This window comes from Galeopterus variegatus, unplaced genomic scaffold (assembly GCF_000696425.1).
Source record: "Galeopterus variegatus unplaced genomic scaffold, G_variegatus-3.0.2 Scaffold4346, whole genome shotgun sequence".
Lineage (NCBI taxonomy): Eukaryota > Metazoa > Chordata > Mammalia > Dermoptera > Cynocephalidae > Galeopterus > Galeopterus variegatus.
The window spans coordinates 89334-111576 of NW_007730457.1; the positions used below are offsets into that span (position 1 = coordinate 89334).

General features: G+C 38.3%; 1 protein-coding gene across 1 annotated transcript in view; it reads right to left on the reverse strand.

Moving 5' to 3' along the window:
* Window positions 1–22243, reverse strand: part of LOC103602908 (low-density lipoprotein receptor-related protein 12-like) — a 67952-nt gene that overhangs the window by 31607 nt on the left and 14102 nt on the right. The window contains 2 exon segments of the mRNA XM_008587353.1: window positions 4611–4746; window positions 19306–19483. Coding sequence (XP_008585575.1) covers window positions 4611–4746; window positions 19306–19483 — 314 coding nt within the window.

The following is a 22243-nucleotide window of genomic DNA, read 5'->3' on the forward strand; positions in this document are numbered from 1 at the left end:
GCGGCGCTCCCGCCGGGGGTTTGGATCCTATATGTGGATGGCGGGCGACACCATGCCAAGGGTTGCATCCCCTTACCGGTCAAAAAAAAAAAAAAAAAACCTAGTCCCACTGCGATTTCTTCTTTAATTTAGGAGTTATTTGGGAATATGTTTCCAAATGTATAGGTTTTGTTATTTTTTTCCCTTTATTTTAATTGCATTGTGATAAGAAAACACAATCTGAATGACATAGAGTCTTTACAATGTATTAAAGAATTCCTTTGTGACTTAACAATTTTCTATAAATGTTCCACATATCTTAAAGGAATGTGTATTGTCTGTTGAAATAGATATGAACATTAAAGGTGTGTTAAAAATCTTCCACTCTAATTGTGGATTAGTCAAACTTGCTTGGTAATTCTCCACATTTTGCTTTGCATGTATTTTAGGCTATGTTTTTAGGTACACAAAATTCACCACTATTGTATCTTCCTAGTAGATTATCCCATTTGTTACTAGTCTTTTGTGCCTTAAGCTCAATTATATCTGATGTTAATCCTCCTACACTAGCTTCTCTTGATTAGTATCCCTGAGGCTAATCTTTATCCACCAAAATTTTATCCAAATTTTTTAGAATTTCTGTATTAGTTTTGTTTTAGGTATGTTCTTATAAGCCCTCTATAGTGGGATTATACAAACCAACCAATAAACCCAATGGGATAATCTGCCTTTTAAAGGTTTGAGTCTATTTGTGTGTTTTTATAGCCTTCCTATTTGGGGAATTCACATTTTCCTCCTTTCCTATTTTTTGAATTAATATATTTTTAAAAAGTTTCTTTTCTTCTATGAGATGCATCAGATTGTTATTTCTATTTTTTTTAGTAGTTACCTTTACATATTTTAATTCAAATACTAAAACACCTTTTTCCTAACAAAGGCCAAGTAAGAGTATTGTGTTTCTATTCTCTCAAGTTGGGTGGAAACAATTTACAACTTTATTTTCACTAACCCCTAATTGAAATTTAGGATTTCTTTCATTTAAAATATTAACAACAAGCCATGACAGTACTTACAAGTACCTGCCACTCTGTCACTATTAGAAATCAGAGGTTTCGGTAATGGGCCGCAATAATCAACCACATTGTATATCGACAAAATAAAATTTAAAAAAAAACAACAAAAAACAGAATTACTACTTTGAAATTACAGGAGTTATTAGAACTATCACTTGATCTTGTTACTGTATTAATAAATAAGCATATATTACTATATCATAAATATTTAAAAATATCTGATAGCTGTACTTTAATATAATTGGCTTCCTTTGTAATGCTATGTATTTTATTTTATGAATTTACAAACATTATCTTGAAAGAGAATTCATTTTTCACCAGACTACCAAGTGTCCATGGCACAAAAATGGATAAGAAAGAATCTCTTGCATAATAAAACTTAAAATGTCTGGTCTAAATTTGTGTTCCAACTTGATTTTGTGGGCTGTCTTCTTAGTATTAAATTTTTTCAATAATTCTGAAATTTTGGGTTGCAGGCTTATTTTGTAGAAGGTTTTTTGGTTCTCACTTTTTTTTTTTTTAACCCTTTTTACCTCTATGTTCCCCAACCTGGGTTTCCATTCCAGAACCAGTCTTAAATAGTGGTTCAGAGTATTACAGATCCTCTCACAGAGTCAGTAGGTGGCATAGTTATATATCTGTCAGGGTATGTCCTCTCACCTCTCTAAGCTCTCAGCCCCCATATAAGTTCAGGCAGTGGTTAGTGGAAGGTTTTTTCAGCCTCCTTTCCAGAACAAAATAGCCTGATCCTAGTCCTTGGATTCAAGAGAGGTGCTAGGATGCAATCCTATCTCCTATGGATAAGGTGGCCTTTGTTGATTTTGGTGGGTTCCAAAGTAGAGAAATGCCTTTATATCACCATCTTCAGCCAGTTTTACACAGAGAGCTCTTAGTGTCGTTTGTTTATTCTCCGTAATTTTAGTTTCCCTCTTCTATCTAGATTTTTTAAAACCATGTTTCTAATTCCATTTTACTAAAAATTTTAATTTTATTTTAAATTCCAGAGTGAATCTGATTTTCTTTTTACCAAAACGCTTTAAAGCATCTATCTATCCTAGATAATCATACCCTTTTTCTTCTGACTTATTAATATGGTAAACTAATTTAACTTAAAACTTCCTAATACTGTCTAAATGAGCTGCATTTGACTATGGCACATGATTCTTTTGAATCATTTATTTAAGATTTTACATAAATAATCACATGAAACTTGTCTGTCTTTGTGTACATATGTATGCATATTGTCTTTTTTTTTTTTTTTTGACTTTTTGTCTTTTTTCCGTCTTTTTGTCTTTTTTCCGTGTCCGGCAACGGATCGCAACCCTCAGTGTTGCCCCCGTACCGGACCGGGGACCGGCAACGGGATCGCAACCCTCGGCGTTGCTCCCGCGCCTTGCTCAGCCAGTGAGCGGGAACCGGTCTGTATGTGGGATCCGAACCCTCGGGCGGGAGCACTGCCGCGCTTCCCAAGTGGCGCACTATCCAGTGCGCCACCGGGCCGGCCTGCATATCGTCTTTTTAAAGTTTTGGTATTACCAGGATTATGACTTCAGTAAAGAACTATGATAGTTACTAAAATAACCTGATATGTGCAAATTCAAATTCATTAACTTCTTCCAGAATTTAGAAAATCCCTCTTCAGATATAGGGCTAACCTCTAATTTTATTCTGCATTTCAGTATTGTGCTTGGTTCTTTTTTTTTTTTTCTTTTTGTCTTTTTTCGTGACCTGTAATGGGATCGCAACCCTCGGTGTCGCGCCCGTACTGCGACCGGCAACGGGATCGCAACCCTCGGTGTCGCGTCCGCACTGTGCTCAACCAGTGAGCAGACCGGTCTCTATATGGGATCCGAACCCTCGGCAAGAGTGCCGGCGCGCTCCCGAGCGCCGCACTCTACCGAGTGCGCCACTGGGCCGGCCCTTGTGCTTGGTCTTTGATGTATCTTATTTTGTGAAATCTCAAGGATCCAACACATGAGCTAAACCAGATGGTAGTATTCTATGTAATCTCTTCTGTGTTGGCAAGAATTTCCAAGTTTTATATAACTGAGTTGGTAAGCTGCAAGTTTAATTTTTAGATTAAAAGATAAAAATCTCTATAAATTCTAGTTCTACAGTGAAAAAATCCAATATTTGGTAAAAATGTTACTTTGTAAACACATTTATACTTAGTCATATTACAAGTAACAGAAAATAGGCATATTGTTCAGATTCCAACACTGGTACTATAGCAAAGATAGCCTTACTGGTACATACTACCAATCAATCAGACAAGATAATCACACTTTTTAGAGGAGTGAAAACAGCTTTTACATGCACCAAGCTCCAGGGTTCCAGAAGATGTAACCTGGGGCAGAAAGAACTAAAAGGAAAACAAACGATGAGGGTACTTCAAAAGTTTCATGGAAAAATGGAATTAAAAGATAGTAAGAATCTTTCCATGAACCTTTTAAAGTACCCTCCTATATGACCCCTGTTTATGATTTCCACAGAAAAAAGGGAATGGGTGACAGTTCTGTCTCTCAAGAGAGACTGGTTCTCTCATTAGTTAATAAATATAAAAAAGGAAGATGGAAAAGTATGAGAAAGTATGCTAAATTTACAAGGCTTTTTTAAAAAAATGTAAAATGAAGGTATGAGTCTATGATCTGCAAAGTCCCTCCAAATTCTAAAATTTCGTCATTCCTATCCATAAAAATGTTGCACATGAAAGGATGTCGAAGGTGCCTTTGTGCTGTAGCAGAACACCATCTCTATGATGTGAATGGCATTCTTATTTGTGTTTCAGTTCCAAGTGCAGTTCTTTGTTCAGGCACACAGGTTTTTGTTTGTTTGTTTACCCTTTTAGGTAGTTTTCTCTCTAATAATCTTGATATAATTTCCTTGAGCAGGCAATATCTAATTCTTCTACTCAGTATTTGCTCCTTAGTATCTTGTTCCCACACTGTTTTTCTCTGCAAATATTCAGTAAATGTTTTTAAAATTAATCTTAACCTTCCTTATTTATATCATATTTATTCTTAGACTAATACTTATGGTTATTCTCCCTAGGAATGCCTTTCACTCTGTTTTCTTAACAAATGTCCTTTTGTTTCAAAGTCAAAAAAAGAAAGATTTTTTCTAGATAAAATATTTATCCATTAGTAGCTTCTTACAAGTTTCATACATATGTATGTATACACAGACATGCACCTACAATCACGTTTTAACTGATTTAGGTAGAAGACTAGATCTCTAGTGAATTACTAAGTTTTGTTTATCCCACTGCAAAAGATTACTCTTGATCCTAATAAGCTATGTTGAAAATGTGTATTTTTCATTAAAAATTAGCTTAGAAGAATTTAGATGGCTCACTACAAATACATTACCACCATTAGAAAATATTCAAAATATAAGCCAGATGTGCCATTATTCTAAAATGATACAGCTATACTTTATTATATCTAAACAATCTTCTTTCTATATTACTGCATGTTAAGTAATGATATTTGGGAATTGAATTTATATTTTGTAATAAAATATTATATATGTAATAATACATAAAGGTATCAGAATTACCTTATAGTAATGATTTCCCCTGGGTTTGCCCTTATGAACCAGCTAGAGTTGATTTTGGCAGGATTTTCAGAAGGCCAGCCTGGGCTCGTGATTATACCCCTTGGTGCTCGAATTTGTTCTGGAGTCTCTCCACAAGCTGGAAGATGGCCAAAGCAATCTTAGCTAATTATTATACTTTAAAACACACCATTAAGTAAATCAGTGTTTATTATTTTAAAAAACCCCAAAACTTGAAATATCAAATCATATACAATAAGATGTGGTATTATCAACCTTAAAAAGCTTCTATTATTCTGGGCAGGCCCCGTCCCTCACTCTGGAGAGTGCGGCGCCGGTAGCGCCTAGGCGCTGGTTCGGATCCTATATAGGGATGGCTGGTGCGCTCACTGGCTGAGTGTGGTGCAGACCACACCGTGCCAAGGGTTGCAATCCCCTTACCGGTCAGGAAAAAAAAAAAAAGCTTCTATTATTCTAATGAGACATTTTAATTCCCTCCTTTTTAGACAAAGTACCTTATCCTAATTAAGTACATGTCTTAGGCCTGCAAGCAAGTTTCCAAATTGGACTAAATAACAGTTCAAGAGTTAGGATTGCTAGCTTTTTTTTTTTCTTTTTGTCTTTTTTCATGACTGGTAATGGGATCGCAACCCTCGGTGTCGCACCCACACTGCGCTCAACCAGTGAGCGGACCAGGAGCGCCGCACTCTACTGAGTGCGCCACCGGGCCAGGCTGGGATTGCTAGCTTTAAACCTGGAGATCACTCCATCCAACCATCTTTTTTCAAAACTCATCTTTTAAATTTGATTTCTTTATTATAAATTACCTAAAGTTCACTGGTACCAGGGGTACAATGACAGTTATCACAAGTGATGTGGCAATCTTTAGAAATAAATACTAATACTGAACTAAAAAACCATAAGAACTCAGGATATTTACATAATTGCTTGTCTTCCAAAAGGTAAGACTTGTATTATATCATAATAATTAACAAATTAATTAATATTCATACCTATCCAAAAGAGTTGTTGAGTGACGAAATGAATCAGTGTGAGCCAAGTGCCTGGTACAACCTATGGCCTGAACTCCTACGCTTTTTGAGTTCTGCTGTTAGTTTAAAAATCAGGTAACCTAATTTGTAGATAACCAAATATCCCCATTACAACTGGAATTTGGAAAAATTACTTTTGTTTTTTGGTAACAAAGGTCATAGTCTATTCAATTTAGGTTAAGGATACTAGCAAATATACTATAAAATTTAAAGAACTTTATCCAAAATGATTAAAATAAAGCAAGTTGGGCTGGCCTACCTCAGTTGGTTAGAATGTGTTGGTAATAACACCAAGGTTCAGAGTTCAATCACCATACTGGTCAGGTGCCAGAAAACCCCCCCCAAAACAAAAGAATAAAATAAAGCAAGCTATATTGCTTAAAGTGAATCCTTTGTCTACATAATAGCCCATTCCTTGAAGAAAACATATAATCAATGCTTTAAAAGTATATTCTACTGCAAAAAAAAAGTTCATGCCTAAAATGGGTTTTTCCTGGAAATAGGATATATTGTCAAAGGAATCTGGTTTCAAATCACTTTCAGAAGTATGGAGATTCATGGCACAGAACAGACAGATATCACACATCAGAGGCTTAGCATTCATCCCATTGCCCCAGCACAGTCAAATCTTACAATTTTTTTGCTATTGCTGTTTCATTAAGAGTAAATTTCCTTACAAAAAATTTTTTTGATTTTAATGATGTTTTATAAAAAGACTAAATTTATCCAAATGTAATTCTATTTTAAAAGCTCATTAATAATAACGTGCCAGAGTTTTGCTTCCACTTTGCTCTGAGTTACCATCACGATAATTTAATAAGACATTACCCATTTATAAGACATTCTTTTTTATTATCTCTTACCAAAGCATTCTAAGTCATTTATAGGACATTTTTTATTATCTCTTACCAAAGCATTCTGGAGTAGTATACTGAAGGAATTCTTAAGTTCATGAAGATACAAATAAACAGGCAAGAACAATCATTACACCCCTTACCCAAAATACAGAAAATTGTTCATTTTCATTAAAAGACTCATCTACATTAAAGAGAATAATACAATTTTGAGTTAAATTACATTTAACTTAGAAGTATAATACTGACACATCAGTACTCAAATACTTATTAGCTGATTTAACAACAGTGAGATATGGCTGAAAATGAGGTAGAAGTAATTTATGACAAAGTAGAAATCTGTTAAGCTCTAAATGAATGAATTTACTAATTATAGGGGAAAACTAGAAAGAATTTTATTAGGCTTTTGTTTTATTAGATTTTAAGAAAAAATTTCCAAACACATGAGAAACCCATAGGTGGTGCTCTTATACCAAAAACAAAGTTATATTCTGGTATGATACTCAAAAATACATGTTGTAAATATTTTATTTTCACATATCTGCTCAAAGATAAAATGTACCTCCCATAAATAAGTTATCTTAAGATTCAGTACTTAACATTTCTAATTCAACACATACTTTTTTTTTTTGTCCTTTTCGTGACCTGTAAGGGGATCGCAAACCTTGGTGTGGTGTCACCCGCACCGCGCTCAGCCAGTGAGCGCACGGGCCATTCCTATATAGGATCCGAACCCGCGGCGGGAGCGTTGCTGTGCTCCCAGCGCTGCACTCTCCTGAGTGCGCCATGGGGCCGGCCCCCAACACATACTTTTATAACACTATTTTAAAATATTAAAGATTCCCCCAACCAAAAACTACAGTATCATAAAGTTTCTCCCTGAATTTGTTATAAATACTTACATTGATGTAGTTTTGCACATTTACAATATGACTGAATTTCGCATTTTGTTCCAGATCCAGCCGGTAGCTTTTATCAACACATTTTTGCATATACAACATATTGGATAAGTAGATAAATACACTGTAGCACAATCATAACTAATTCCCTTTTAATAGCTAAGAATAAATTCAAATGCCAAAAGAAACCATTAACAAATTTTTTTCCTCCCTTTGGGTTTAAAAGTTTGCCCATACAAGGGGTCTTTAAAAGTTCACAAAAAATGTGTATTTCGAAAAACCTATGTGTGCATGGATTGCAACATCTTTTTTGCACCAAAATAAATTCATACAAGCATGAATTCTGCTAAATCTGAAGCAAGAACAAACATCAAATTTATAGTGAAACTGGGTGGACAAACGATGACATCACTGATGCTTTACAGAAAGCTTATGGGGACAAGGGTCTAAAGAAATCAGCAGTTTTCAAGTGGATAACTCATTTTAAAAGGGACAAGACAATGTTCAGGATGAAGTCTGCAGAGGAAAATCCACATCAATTTGCAAGGAAAAAATTAGTCTTGTTAATGCCCAAATTGAAGAGGACCAACAAAAAAACAGAAACAATAGCCAACACCATAGACATCTCAGCTGGTTCAGCTCACACAATTCTGAGTGAAAAATTACAGTTGAGCAAAACTTACATTGAGTTCTGCTCAATGGGAGCCAAAACTGCTGCGCCCATATTAGCTGCAGACAAGAACAAAGCTTTCAATGGAAATTTTAAACAAGTGGGATCAAGATCCTGAAGCATTTCTATGAAGAACTGCAACAGGAGCTGAAACATGGCTTTACCAACAGAATCCTGAAGACAACGCACAATCAAAGCAATAGCTATCGAGAGGCAGAAGTGGTCCAGTCAAAACAAAAGCAGAGTGATTAAGAGCAAAAGTCATGGCAACAGTTATTTGGATGCTCAAGGCATTTTGCTTGTGGACTTGCTGGAGGGCCTGGAATGATAACATCTGATTATGAGTGGAGAAAGTTAACCGAAACTTTAGCAGAAAAACTCCCGGGAAAGCTTCAGCAGGGAGTCCTTTTCTACCACATCAGTGCTCCTGTTCTTTCCTCTCATTAAACAAGGGCAATTTTGCTAGAGTTTTGATGGGAAATCATTAGGTATCCATCTTACAGTCCTGATTTGGCTCCTTCTGACTTCTTTTTGTTTCCTAATCTTAAAAATTCCTTAAAGGGCACCACCCATTTTTCTTTTAATAATGTAAAAAAAGACTGCATTGACATAATTAAATCCCCAGGACCTCAGTTCTTTAGGGATGGACTAAATGGCTAGTACCATCACCTATGAAAGTATACTGAACTTGATGGAGGTTCTGTTGAGAAATAAATTTTATATTTTTTAATTTTTATCTTTTTTTTTTTTTTTTTGTCTTTTATCTTTTTCCGTGTCCGGTAACGGATCGCAACCCTCAGTGTTGCCCCCGTACCGGACCGGGGACCGGCAACGGGATCGCAACCCTCGGTGCTGCTCCCGCGCCTCGCTCAGCCAGTGAGCGGGAACCGGTCTGTACGTGGGATCCGAACCCTCGGGCGGGAGCGCCGCCGCGCTTCCCAAGCGGCGCACTATCCAGTGCGCCACCGGGCCGGCCCTAATTTTTATCTTTTAATTTCATTTTCCCATAGACTTTTTGAAGTCCCCTTTTATATACAGGTAGATGTGGAATCAGAAGTCCTAGATAATGTCTGTTCTATCTGCCACTTACTGGCTTTGCCATAATGTAAACTACTAAACCTTTTTGGGTCTTACCTTCCTCGTATGTTAAAATAAGGAATTGCTATTTGTCATTTTTGGGGCGGATGCAGTGGGGTGGCTGGCCGGTACAGGGATCTGAACCCTTGACCTTGGTGTTGTCAGCACCATGCTCTAACCAAGTGAGCTAACTTCCCAGCCTAAGAGTTTCTATTTGAATTGAAGGAGATGCCAAGGTTTATTTCAGCCCTCAATCATGCACCTCTTCTCCTCATACTGTGATATATTTCTACTGTATTTCTGATAGCTCATCATGATACATCAATACACTTTTCATTTTCTTACTTTGCATTTTCTCTTTGACCCATTGAAGTCAGACTTCCAATTCTTACTTTATCTCCACAGAAACTATGCTAGCAGGCAAAGGCCATCGCTGACCTCACTGCCAAATCCAATGCACCTTCAGTCCCCCACGGGACTAAAGCACTTGACACTGACTTTCTTTTCTACCCTGATTTTGCTGACATCACCTCTTCTGGTTCTCCTCCTAACTCTGACTGTTCTGTGTTAATTCTCTAGCACTAGATCCTCCTTCCTCAGCAAGCCCCTGATATGTTGGTGTTCATGGTTCATTCCCAACCCTCTGCTCTTCTCGTTCTCAATGGAAGATCTAATCCACTCCAACAATTTCAACTATGATTTATAGATTATGGGTTTAAAATCTCTAATGCAGAGACTTTGCATAGTCAAATGCCCCCTGGATATTCCAACCTCAAATTCAACATGATCAGAACTGTTTCTCAAATCCTTCTCTTTATCCTCTATTCTGAATATTCATTGTCTTAGGCATCATTTGGCTGAATGAACCGGCACTTAAGTGAAAAAGAAATTTACTTTAAGAATACCATAGGCATCCTACACTGTTGGTAGGACTGTAAAACGGTACAGCCATTATGGAAAATGGTATGGAGGTCCCTCAAACAACTTTAGACAGAACTGCCATATGACACACCTATCCCACTGCTGGGTATATAAAGTAATGGAAATCATCATGTTGAAGGGAATATCTGCACTCCCACATTTACTGCAGCTCTATTTACAATAGTCAAGAGTTGGAATCATCCTAAATGCCCATCACTGGACAACTGGATGAGGAAAATGTGGTATATCTACACAATGGAATACTACTCTGCTATAAAACAAATGAAATACTATCATTTGCAGCAAAATGGATTAACTTAGAGAAAATTATGTTAAGTGAAATAAGCCAAGCATAAAAAGAGAAATACCACATGTTCTCACTTATGTGTGGGAGCTAATAAAAATACATACATAAATAAACCAATAAATAGAAAAAAAAGACAACAATCACAATAATTTCTTGAACTTGTTAAGAGAAGAGAACAGATATGATATTGATGGGGGTGGGAAAGGGGGAGAAGGAAGGGGGAAGTGAGGAATTGGTAAAGGGCCACGAAAATCAACTACATTGTATAATGGTTAAAAATAAATAAATAAATTAATTAATTAATACCATAGGTAATCTCAAGGATTTTCAAGGACAGAAAAAACTAACGCCAGGCCTCACAACGACTAAAACTGGATATTTCAAAGTCAGAAATTGAGCCTGCCTTTGTCACCTCTTAGGGAATCAATGCCTGTTTTATTTCCTACACATCTACCCAAATCTTCCAATTGGCTTCCTCTGAGTCCTCTATTTTTAATTTCAGTGCCTTATAAATGACTTCCCCATCACCATAACACTTCAGCTCTAGCACTTACCATCAACTGTAATTTCATTTTTTTTAGTTTATTATATTTATACTACTGTTATCCACTTCATATTATTCCTTTTATAAAGCTTTGAGGTGGCTTATTATTTCAATCAATTTGATAAAACTTAAGTCTACATTTTCTCACTTATAAATGGGGATTAAAACACTACCTCACACATAAGATGTTGCAAGGATTAAACACACTGCTTAGATTATAGTAAACTATCAATAAATAACATCGCACAACATGCCAAACCAGGTTGGTTTGCAGAAGTGCCTAGAATGCTGTCTTGAGATGGCTACTAAGGCTGTTCAGACTAAGTGGGGAAAAAGGGCAGGGATCTGAACTCTTGACCTTGGTGTTGTGACACTGCACTTCAACCAACTGAGCTAACCGGCCAGCTCCCATTGATTGTTTATTTAACATGTGCTGGGCACCATCATGCTCTAGAAAGATTGAGAAATTATGACACAGGTAAAAGCCAGGATAAGAATGGAGGTTGGGACACATAAAATTTTACTTTAGGAAATAAATCTTTTGTTTTAAACCAAAAAGTTTATATGGTTTTGCTGGTTTGAACCTCATCTTTCCAGATTTTGACTATACTCCCAATTTATGATACATCAATCCTGACCTCTTATTACCTCCATTCATTCTACCCATGCTTTTTATATTGCTTATACATAATTATTTTAGCTATGGTCTGGTTAAGTCTTTAATAAGAACTAGTTTATATGTAATTGGCAAATAGAGAAATCTTGTCAGTATAATGAAAACTGTATAAGATTTTATTCCCAATATGCTAATGATTTGAAATAACTAGAGGTAGGAGTTTTCACAGTTTAAGAAAAAAATATAGAATCCTCATAGAAATAGCATCCTTTATTACAAGAAGTAGCTGCTTTACTGGGTTAAAGAATTGCTTGGCTTTCTTCTATATTTAGCTATCTTGGGAAGCTGCAAGTGCAGATGGAAATGTGAAGACATCATTCCACTATAAACGTAAAACAAACACCTTAATTAATGAAGAATATGTTTGGGCCGGCCCGTGGCTCACTTGGGAGAGTGTGGTGCTGGTAACACCAAGGCCACAGGTTCGGATCCCTATATAGGGATGGCCAGTTGGCTCACTTGGGAGAGTGTGGTGCTGACAACACCAAGTCAAGGGTTAAGATCCCCTTACCAATCATCTTTATTTTTTTTTTTGTCTTTTTTGTCTTTTTCCGTGTCCAGCAATGGATCGCAACCCTCAGTGTCGCCCCCGTACCGGACCGGGGACCGGCAACGGGATCGCAACCCTCGGTGCTGCTCCCGCCCCTCGCTCAGCCAGTGAGCGGGAACCGGTCTGTATGTGGGACCCGAACCCTCGGGCGGGAGTGCCGCTGTGCTTCCCAAGCGGCGCACTATCCAGTGCGCCACCGGGCCGGCCCCCAATCATCTTTAAAAAAAAAAAAGAAGAATATGTCTGAATTATACTTTTAGTTTTGATTAAATTGGTCTCCGTTAGAAGCAAATGTTTTTAAGGGGGAAGCTTGAACACAAGCACGTATGGCTACTGAGTATGGACTGATTCTAGATGCAAACGTCATGGATATTTGTGCTAGTACCTGCATTAATATTTTACCTGTTAGTGCAATACTTACTTACAAAGTTATGTAGATGTGAGTGATCTGTGCCAACACTGCTTTTTTCATAAGCCCTGGTGTTTTAGTGTGGGCTTTTGTAAAATGTAAGGTGTTTAGCAGAAATGACTATATTTTAATCTTTGTTCATTTTGCTTCCTTAATATCTCTCTTAATTACGAGTATCAACTTTTTGTTCTTGGAACACAAACATCTACAAAAAACATCTATTTAATTTACTTTGGTCAGTATCTTTAGATATAAACAAATAGTAAAGTATTTTGGATGATGATGATGATAATATACATTTATACTTTTTATAAATTTCCCATAACTACAGAAATAGAAATCCCCAAATAAAAAAGGTTCTAAATGTTCATTCAAAAGATAGCAACTTTCAATTTGGACAGCATTTTCTTTGTAGGAATAAATAGTGATTAGGTTACCTGACTAGCCCCCAAAAGCCTATTTAATTCATAGTGGAGCTCGTGAATAGGACATCTGGAATGAAAAAAAAAAAAAAAAAAAGACAATGTCATTATTACAATGCTACTGGTTAAGTTACACCAAAGATTAAACTAAATATTGTTTTTTATTCATCATGTAAGCTATCAATTAAGAAAGGGAGAATTAACTGAAGAATGAATAGGTAGACATTCTCTGAGGGAGTTCTTAATATTTTGATATTAGTTTCCTGGTTTAAAATACAAAGATCTCGAGAGCATGCCTGGTGTCCTAGGCAGGAGCTGAGAGCAGCATCCCCTGCCTGGAAGCAGGCAAGGAACACACGGAAAACACCACTTCCATGTAGGTGGCCCATCACAGCCACTGCCACAGCCACAGACACTACAAAAATGGCTTGATGCCATAGCAGTAACCACAACTGCCGTGCAGGCAGCTTGTCAGACACTTGACTGCAGTGACACAAGGAGAGTCACCAGCCCAGACCAGAAAAAGAAAAGGCCATCTTTCTCCTTAAAGCCTACTCCAGAGTAACAGAAGAAGCAACTGCTCTACTGGATAACCAGATATCAATGTAGAGATACTAGAAATATGAAAATCCAAGAAAATATGCTATCACCAAAAGAATACAGCAATTCTCAAATACCAGACCCACCTATACAAGAGGAAACCCTTGAAAGGACTGAGAAGGAATTCTGAACAACAATCTTAAGGAAACTCACTGAGATACATGAAGACTCAGACAACATAATGAAATGAAGAAAAAAAAAAATTCCAGGATATGAAGGAGAAAATTTACAAAGAGATTAATACCTTAAAAAAGAATGTAACAGAACTCACGGAACTGATTCACTCAATGAAATTAAAAACACAACTGAGAGCTTAAGCAGCAAGCTAGAACAAGCAGACAAAAGAATCTCTGATCTTGAGGATAACGTCTTTTCAAAAAAATCCAGGTGGACCAAAAAAAAGGAAAAAACAATTTAAAAAATGAAGAAAATCTAAGAGCACTAGCAGACAACCTTAAGCACACAAACATTTGAATCATGGGTATTCCAGAAGGGGAGGAGAAAGGAAAAGTCATGGAAAACTTATTCAATGAAATATAACAGAAAACTTCCCAGGTATAGGAAGAGACATGGACATTCAGATCCAGGAGGCTCAAAGATCCCCAAACAGATTTAACCCAAAAAGATCCTCTCCAAGTCTCATTATAGTCCAACAGGCAAAACTCAAAGACAAAAAGAGAGAATCTTAAAGAAGCAAGAGAAAAGTGTCAAGTAAGGGATCCCCTAACAGACTAACAGCAGACTTCTCAACAGAAAATCTACAGGTCAGAAGAAAATGGGATATATTCAAAATACTAAAAGAAACAAACTGCCAGCCAAGAATATCACACCCAGCAAGGCTATCCTTCAGAAATGAGGGAGAAATAGTATATTTCCCAGACAAACAAAAACTGTGAGAGTTCAACACCACACACTAGCCCCCCAAGAAATCCTCAAGGGAGTCCTGCATCAGGAATCCAAAAAACCATAATCGCTCATCTTACTAGCTATAGTTCTGTTCAAACTCTGTTTTTTCATAATTCAGTCTTTGTAGGTGGTATGTTTCTAGGAATTTATTAATTTCATCTAGATCTACAATTACTCATAGTATTCTCTTACCACCCTTTTGATTTCTGTAAATTTGGCTGTAATGACTGCTCTTTTATTTCTGATTTTAGTTATTTAAATCTCTCTTTTTTCTTAGTCCATCTAAGTAAAGGTTTGCCAATTCTGTGGATCTCGTCAAAGTACCAATTTTTGGTTTCATTGATTTTTCTCTATTTTTTTTTCTATTTCTATTTCTTTTATCTGTGCTCAATTTTTAGAAAGAAACAGTCAGGCCGGCCCCGCGGAGCACTGGGAGAGTGCGGTGCTGGGAGAGCAGCGATGCTCCCGCAGCGGGTTCGGATCCTATATAGGACTGGCCAGTGCGCTCACTGGCTGAGCGCGGTGCAGGCAACACCAAGCCAAGGGTTGCGATCCCCTTACTGGTCCCGAAAAAAAAAAAAAAAAAAAAAAAAGAAAGAAAGAAAGAAAGAAACAGTCATGAAGACTAGCAGAGAAAGAAGAAAAAATTATTCACGCACAAGGATGAAAGAAAGCAGACAGAATGCTAATCAAGAGGGAGGAAGCAAAGCTGTAGCAATGCATGTGCCTTTTTCTCATAAGCAAAAGCGGAGGTCACAGGTATTTTACCTCCCTCTGTAGCTAGTAAGCAGTCCCCCACCCTCCCATCCGTGGTTTCATTACCCACAGTCAACCGCGGCCTTAAACTATGACGTGGAAAATCCCAGAGACAACTCCTGAGTTTTGAGTCACACGCTCTTCTGGGCAGCGGGACGAAATCCTGCAGCAGCCGCTGTCCCGCCCGCAGTGACTCCTCCCTTCGCCTCAGATCCGCGCTGCAGACGCCCCTGCCCCTTAGTCACTTAGTTGCCATTTGGGTTACCTGTCCCTGACCTACTGCCATAGGTTGACTTGTGTGTCCCCATAATTCATATGTTGAAATCCTAATACTTTATTTGAAAATAGGGTCATTGCAGATATAATTAGTTAAGATGAGGTCATTAGTGTGGCCTCTAATCCTTAAATGATTGGTGTCCTCGTAGAAAGGGGAAATTGGAACACAGACGTGCACACAGGGAAAACACCATATGCAGATGAAGGGAGAGGCTAGAGTGATGCTTCTGCAAGACGAAGAACAGCACAGATTGTCAGCAAACTACCAGGAGTTAGGAAGAGGCACGAAACGGATTCTCACTGAGAGCCCTCAAAAGAACCAACCCCGCCAACAACTTGATCTTGAACTTCTAGCCTCTGGAACTGTGAGGCAATACATTTTTGTTGTTTCAGCCATCCCATTTGTGGTACTTTGTTACAGCAGCCTTCAAAAACAAACAAACCTACTAAACAGAATCTATTTTAACAACGTTTCCCAGGTGACCATTTCCCTATTAAAGTGTGGGAAGCACTGGTAAGAGCAAACACAATCGCCTTGTCTACCTCATAAAGCAAGAGAGGAGGAAAGGAGGAAGGAAGAGAGGAAAGAGAAAGGAGGGAAGAAGGAGGGAAAGCCCTAAAGACATGAAAGAGATCAGACGCATCACTTAGAAGAGCATTTTTGGAGAAAAATCAACTTTAACTGTGGACTATAAACCTTCCTATTATGTTTGCCGAACTATCCGTTAAAGATCGATTACTTGTTTTATATTAACTTGGTGTCTAAAGCCCAATTGTTGGGGGGCAGAAGCAGAGGAGGGAGCATTAGTTACTCAAATAATGTCACTCTGGTAAAAAGATTTCTGAATTAAGTCCAGTGTGGAAAACATGTTGATTTAAATCCCAAGTAAAACTTTCTTCCAAAGTACACCCACAAATTTATATGGGGACAAATCAACATATTTTTAACATCTCTCAAAGCTGTCTCTCCTATCTGAATCACATGATCATTTCTGCCATGGCCTAAGTAGTTAGTGGACATGGCAGGTTGGTTTAAGCCCTATAATGAAACGGTCTGACCAGGTGGTAACATCAGTGGAGCATTGTAGGAAGAGCACCCAGTCAGGGTACAGCTGCGAGAAGACTTTGGAAATGGTCCTGGTCTGTCCCTTCCTCTCTCAAGAAGGGTCAGGAGTGGGAATAAGGCTTACAGTTTTAGGGAATTTTAAACCTACAATTTCCTTGATTTTTCTCCAGAAACTAAACATTTCTAATTGAAGTTCTAATCTGTGGGGAAATACCGTTTAAAAGATTTTGGGGATGTTGAAGTTGAGAAAAAGGGAGATCAATTCATTTGGTGGAAAATGTTGCCAACACAGAGTGAATATAAATGACTAGAAAACATATGCAAAAAATGTTCACCTTCCTGCTAATTAAAAAGTGCAAGACAAAACAATGTAATTTTTTTCTACTGAATCAGCAAAGTTTAAAAATGACAATACTACGTGATAAGTTAGTCACTTCCATCGTTATCTGTTCCCTTACTAATTTTCCTTACTTTTCTTTATGGTGCTTTATCACCAGGCATACTACATACTCACCTATTGATCATCAGTCTCCCCACTAGAATTTCAGCCCTGGGAGAGAAGGGGCTTTGTAAGGTTTGTCTACTGCCTTGTCCTAGCACAGTGGCTTGATGCATAGTTGCCACTCAATTACTCTTTGTTGAATAAGTTAATTAATTAAGAAAGAGAAAGAACTGGAAACAGCATAATGCTGAGAGTGGACGAGTGGTGGGATGAGCTCTGAGATATGTTAAGTAGCAACAGCAGGGACAGAACATGGTACACTGTGCCTCATTTTTCTCTCTATAGTTTCAGAATTTTTACAATGAGCATACAATTTTTATCATCAGGAAAAAATAACGTAAATGTTGTTAGCATATTCACATGATGGGCTTACACAGGGGATTATGATCTGCATTGCTTAGATGAAATACCTCTTATCCCATTCTGAAGGTGACCTCCTTACATCCTGCCATCCACATCTGGATAAGTCACACCGTGCTACTCTCAGGCACAGTAGCTCAAGGCTTGCTCCCCCAAAAGTGTGATACCTGAACCAGCAGCATCAGCATCACCTGGAAGCTCACTAGAAATGCAGACTCTCAGGCCCCACCTGTCCCTGACCTACTGCCATAGGTTGACTTGTGTGTCCCCATAATTCATATGTTGAAATCCTAATACTTTATTTGAAAATAGGATCATTGCAGATATAATTAGTTAAGATGAGGTCACTAGTGTGGCCTCTAATCCTTAAATGATTGGTGTCCTCGTAGAAAGGGGAAATTGGAACACAGACATGCACAAAGGGAAAACACCATATGCAAATGAAGGGAGAGGCTAGAGTGATGCTTCTGCAAGACGAAGAACAGCACAGATTGTCAGCAAACTACCAGGAGTTAGGAAGAGGCACGAAACGGATTCTCACTGAGAGTCCTCAAAAGAACCAACCCCACCGACAACTTGATCTTGAACTTCTAGCCTCTGGAACTGTGAGGCAATACATTTTTGTTGTTTCAGCCATCCCATTTGTGGTACTTTGTTACAGCAGCCCTGAGAAACAAACAAACCTACTAAACAGAATCTATTTTAACAACGTTTCCCAGGTGACCATTTCCCTATTAAAGTGTGGGAAGCACTGGTAAGAGCAAACACAATCGCCTTGTCTACCTCATAAAGCAAGAGAGGAGGAAAGGAGGAAGGAAGAGAGGAAAGAGAAAGGAGGGAAGAAGGAGGGAAAGCCCTAAAGGCATGAAAGAGATCAGACGCATCACTTAGAAGAGCATTTTTGGAGAAAAATCAACTTTAACTGTGGACTATAAACCTTCCTATTATGTTTGCCGAACTATCCGTTAAAGATCGATTACTTGTTTTATATTAACTTGGTGTCTAAAGCCCAATTGTTGGGGGGCAGAAGCAGAGGAGGGAGCATTAGTTACTCAAATAATGTCACTCTGGTAAAAAGATTTCTGAATTAAGTCCAGTGTGGAAAACATGTTGATTTAAATCCCAAGTAAAACTTTCTTCCAAAGTACACCCACAAATTTATATGGGGACAAATCAACATATTTTTAACATCTCTCAAAGCTGTCTCTCCTATCTGAATCACATGATCATTTCTGCCATGGCCTAAGTAGTTAGTGGACATGGCAGGTTGGTTTAAGCCCTATAATGAAACGGTCTGACCAGGTGGTAACATCAGCGGAGCATTGTAGGAAGAGCACCCAGTCAGGGTACAGCTGTGAGAAGACTTTGGAAATGGTCCTGGTCTGTCCCTTCCTCTCTCAAGAAGGGTCAGGAGTGGGAATAAGGCTTACAGTTTTAGGGAATTTTAAATCTACAATTTCCTTGATTTTTCTCCAGCAATTAAACATTTCTAATTGAAGTTCTAATCTGTGGGGAAATACTGTTTAAAAGATTTTGGGGATGTTGAAGTTGAGAAAAAGGGAGATCAATTCATTTAAAATTACATTTAAAGCATTTACAATTCATGAATTAAATAGTAGGAGAAGCTGTTGTAAATGAGCATAAGGGATTTCTCCCTTAGTCTTGATATGATTTCTAAAAATGTTTTTAAACTGATAATACTTCACAGGATTCCAAACTCAAAAGCTATAAAAGAAGGCGCAATGAAAAGTCTTCTGCCCCCTTCTGCCTTCAGTCATCCAGGAAGCAAACAACACCACCCAGTTTTTTGCTCTGTACAGAGCAAGGACTAGGGGACTAAATGGAACAAACCGGAACCCAGGGGGCTCACCTGGTCACTCCACCACGTCACTGCCACGTGAAGGCTGTAGTCACAGCAGACTTTGGGATCAGCCCAGCTTCGCCAGGTCTCGAAGGCCTCGATAAGGGAACCTCCTTTCTGAGGGATAGCGAAATCCATGGTCATGGTGGTGCCTCCTGCCAGAGCAGCCTGGAATCACAAGAGGGTTTCAACAGGTTCGCCATCAACTTTCTAGTTAGGTTGTTTATCACCTTGAACAACGTGCATTTGTAAGCACTTGGGCAAACTTGATGGATCCAGGAAATTGCACAAAGATGCTATTTAAAAGACCCAGAGGGATGTGAATAGGCTTTCCATAGATTAAAATTTGAAGCATTAAAACTGCTGGAATGGCTTCTGCACAAAGAATGACATATCTGGTAAGATGAAAATGGCTTGGACACAAAGAAAACAGAGTGAGGACTATAAAGAACAACCAAAATGGAAAAGTGGAAAAGTACAATCATTTTTCTTCTCAAGAAACTTTATTCCTTACTATGTAAAATTCCATTTTATTAGGCCCCCTCTTGGTAAACTGTATCTCCACTGCCCTGTGATCCGTGCAGTCCTGGGAGATTTACGTGGGCTGTGCCTCACCTCTATCCCCCGCAACCAGCTGGTGGCTCCTTAATCTGTCTTTGATTCACATCTGTCCCCTCTATCCGTTTCCACTGCTCTGATATGGGTTCAGATCCTCCTCATCTCTCACCTTGACAATTGTAACAGAGTCTTGATAGATCTGTAACTCTCCAGTTCTCCTCCCACCCACCCCCTCATTGCAATGAGAGGGATATTTCCAAAGCACAAATGTTCAGCATCATGTTTTCAAGCTTCATCCAGGTTGGAACATGTATAACCTCATTCCTTTTTATGACCAGATACTATTCCATTATATTCCACTTGACTCTTAAGATTAAAACTGAATGCTCTTACTGCCTCTGGAGAAAAGCTGCACCTTTCTAACATGGTCTGTACATCCTCATTCTGCCTCAACTCTCAATGTATCCATTGGCATATTATATGACATTACACTACAACTAATTTAAAAACTGCTACTAAATCAAAAGCCTTAGACTAATTATCTAAATTGAATTCATTTAAACTAAAATCATAGGGTGGTTCATCTGCTTTTAATTGCTGTGCTCAAACAATGTAGGTGAAGAAAACAAACACTAGACAGCACAGTGGCTTAGGGCGGGGACCCTGCAGGCTCATTGGCACAAGGCTCAGATTTAACACTTCGTAGCTGTGGCATCCTGAGCAGTTTCTTAACCTGTGTGTGCCTTTGATTCCTCCTCTGTAAAGTGAGGACGTAATTGCACCTATACCATAGGCCTGCTTGGAGAGCTGATCTATTTAAAGTCCGGAGGACAGAACTTGACCCATGGTACGTGCTTTCTGAGCCTCAGCTCATGATAAATCATAAGCTTTTGCACCATGATTTCAGAATTAGGAAGTTTTCCACCTTTGCTATATCATCTCACCTCATCACCAGAAATGTGGTCATGTGATAACACAGGAGGGGACAGTGTCACCAGCTTCATTCCCAGGCCCCTCTGACCACATCCCAGTCACATCCCTGTGCAGTCCCACAGTCTCCCAGATGCGTCAAATGCTCCCGTATCCTATCTGGGATGTTAGCTCTATTCTACCTTCTTTTTTTGCTTACTTCAAAAGATTTAAAAATTTTCCCTTATTTGGCCCTACTCCAATTCTTTTAGCTCTCAAAAATTTCATTTTTTGTACAGTATCCTGTACTTTGTCTTCACTTTTAAATAACATTGGCTTATTCTTGGCAAAAAAAATACATATTCGCATTTCTTAAGAAATTCCTATTTGTGTAATGACAATACTAGAAAAAGATTCTTCTGGGCTCTGTATTTTTATTTGAATACAGATTAATCTTCTTACCTTCTTCCTTCAAGTGTCTTCACAATATGACAGAGCCATCCCTTGAGGATGAAGGGCATTTTTCTAATAGAATGTGTTGTTAATTAAAGCATCAGAAGGAAGCACTTTCCTATTGTCTACTGAACTAGAAAATCAAACTTAAAGAACTATTCTTTCTACTTTTCCCTATTAAAAGTCACGTAGGGTGTGGTGAAAATATACACTACTGGTGGAAATATAAAGTGGTACAGCCACTTTGGAAAACAGCTTGGAGCTCCTCAGCTAAACATAAAGTTACCCTATGGCCCAGCAATTCCGAGTTACCATATGGCCCAGCAATTCCACTTTTAGGTATATATCCAAGAGAAATGAAAACGTGTCCACACAGAAAGTTGTACACAAATATTCAGAGCAGCATTTTCAATAATAACCAAAAAGTAGAAACAACCTGAATGTCCATCACCTAATGAGTGGATAAACAAAATGTGGTGGATTCATATAATGGAATAGTATCTGGTCATAAAAAGGAATGAGGTTATACATGCTCCAACCTGGATGAAGCTTGAAAACATGATGCTGAATGAAGACAGACACAGAAGATCACATACTGTATAATCCATTTACATGAAATGTGCAGAAGAGGCAAATCCATGGGGACAACAGGTAGAACATGGTTGCTGGGGACCTGGAGGGGAGGGGGAGAATCGAGGGTGAGCTAAGGGGTGCAGTGCTTCTTTTTGGGGTGATAAAAAGGTTTTGAAATTTTTGCAATGGTTGCACAACTCTGTGAATATACTGAAAACCACTACACTGTACACTTTACATGGCTGAATTGTACGTGAATTATATCTTACTAAAACTGTTATCAAATCCCCATACTGGCCAAAAGCCAAATAGTAAATAACTGAAATAAAACTGTTACACAAAAAAGTCTGCCACGCACAGACCACTACACGGAGTGAAGGGAATGGAAAGGTCACACAAACAACCAGACAAAGATTCTGCCCCTCAGGGTGCTTA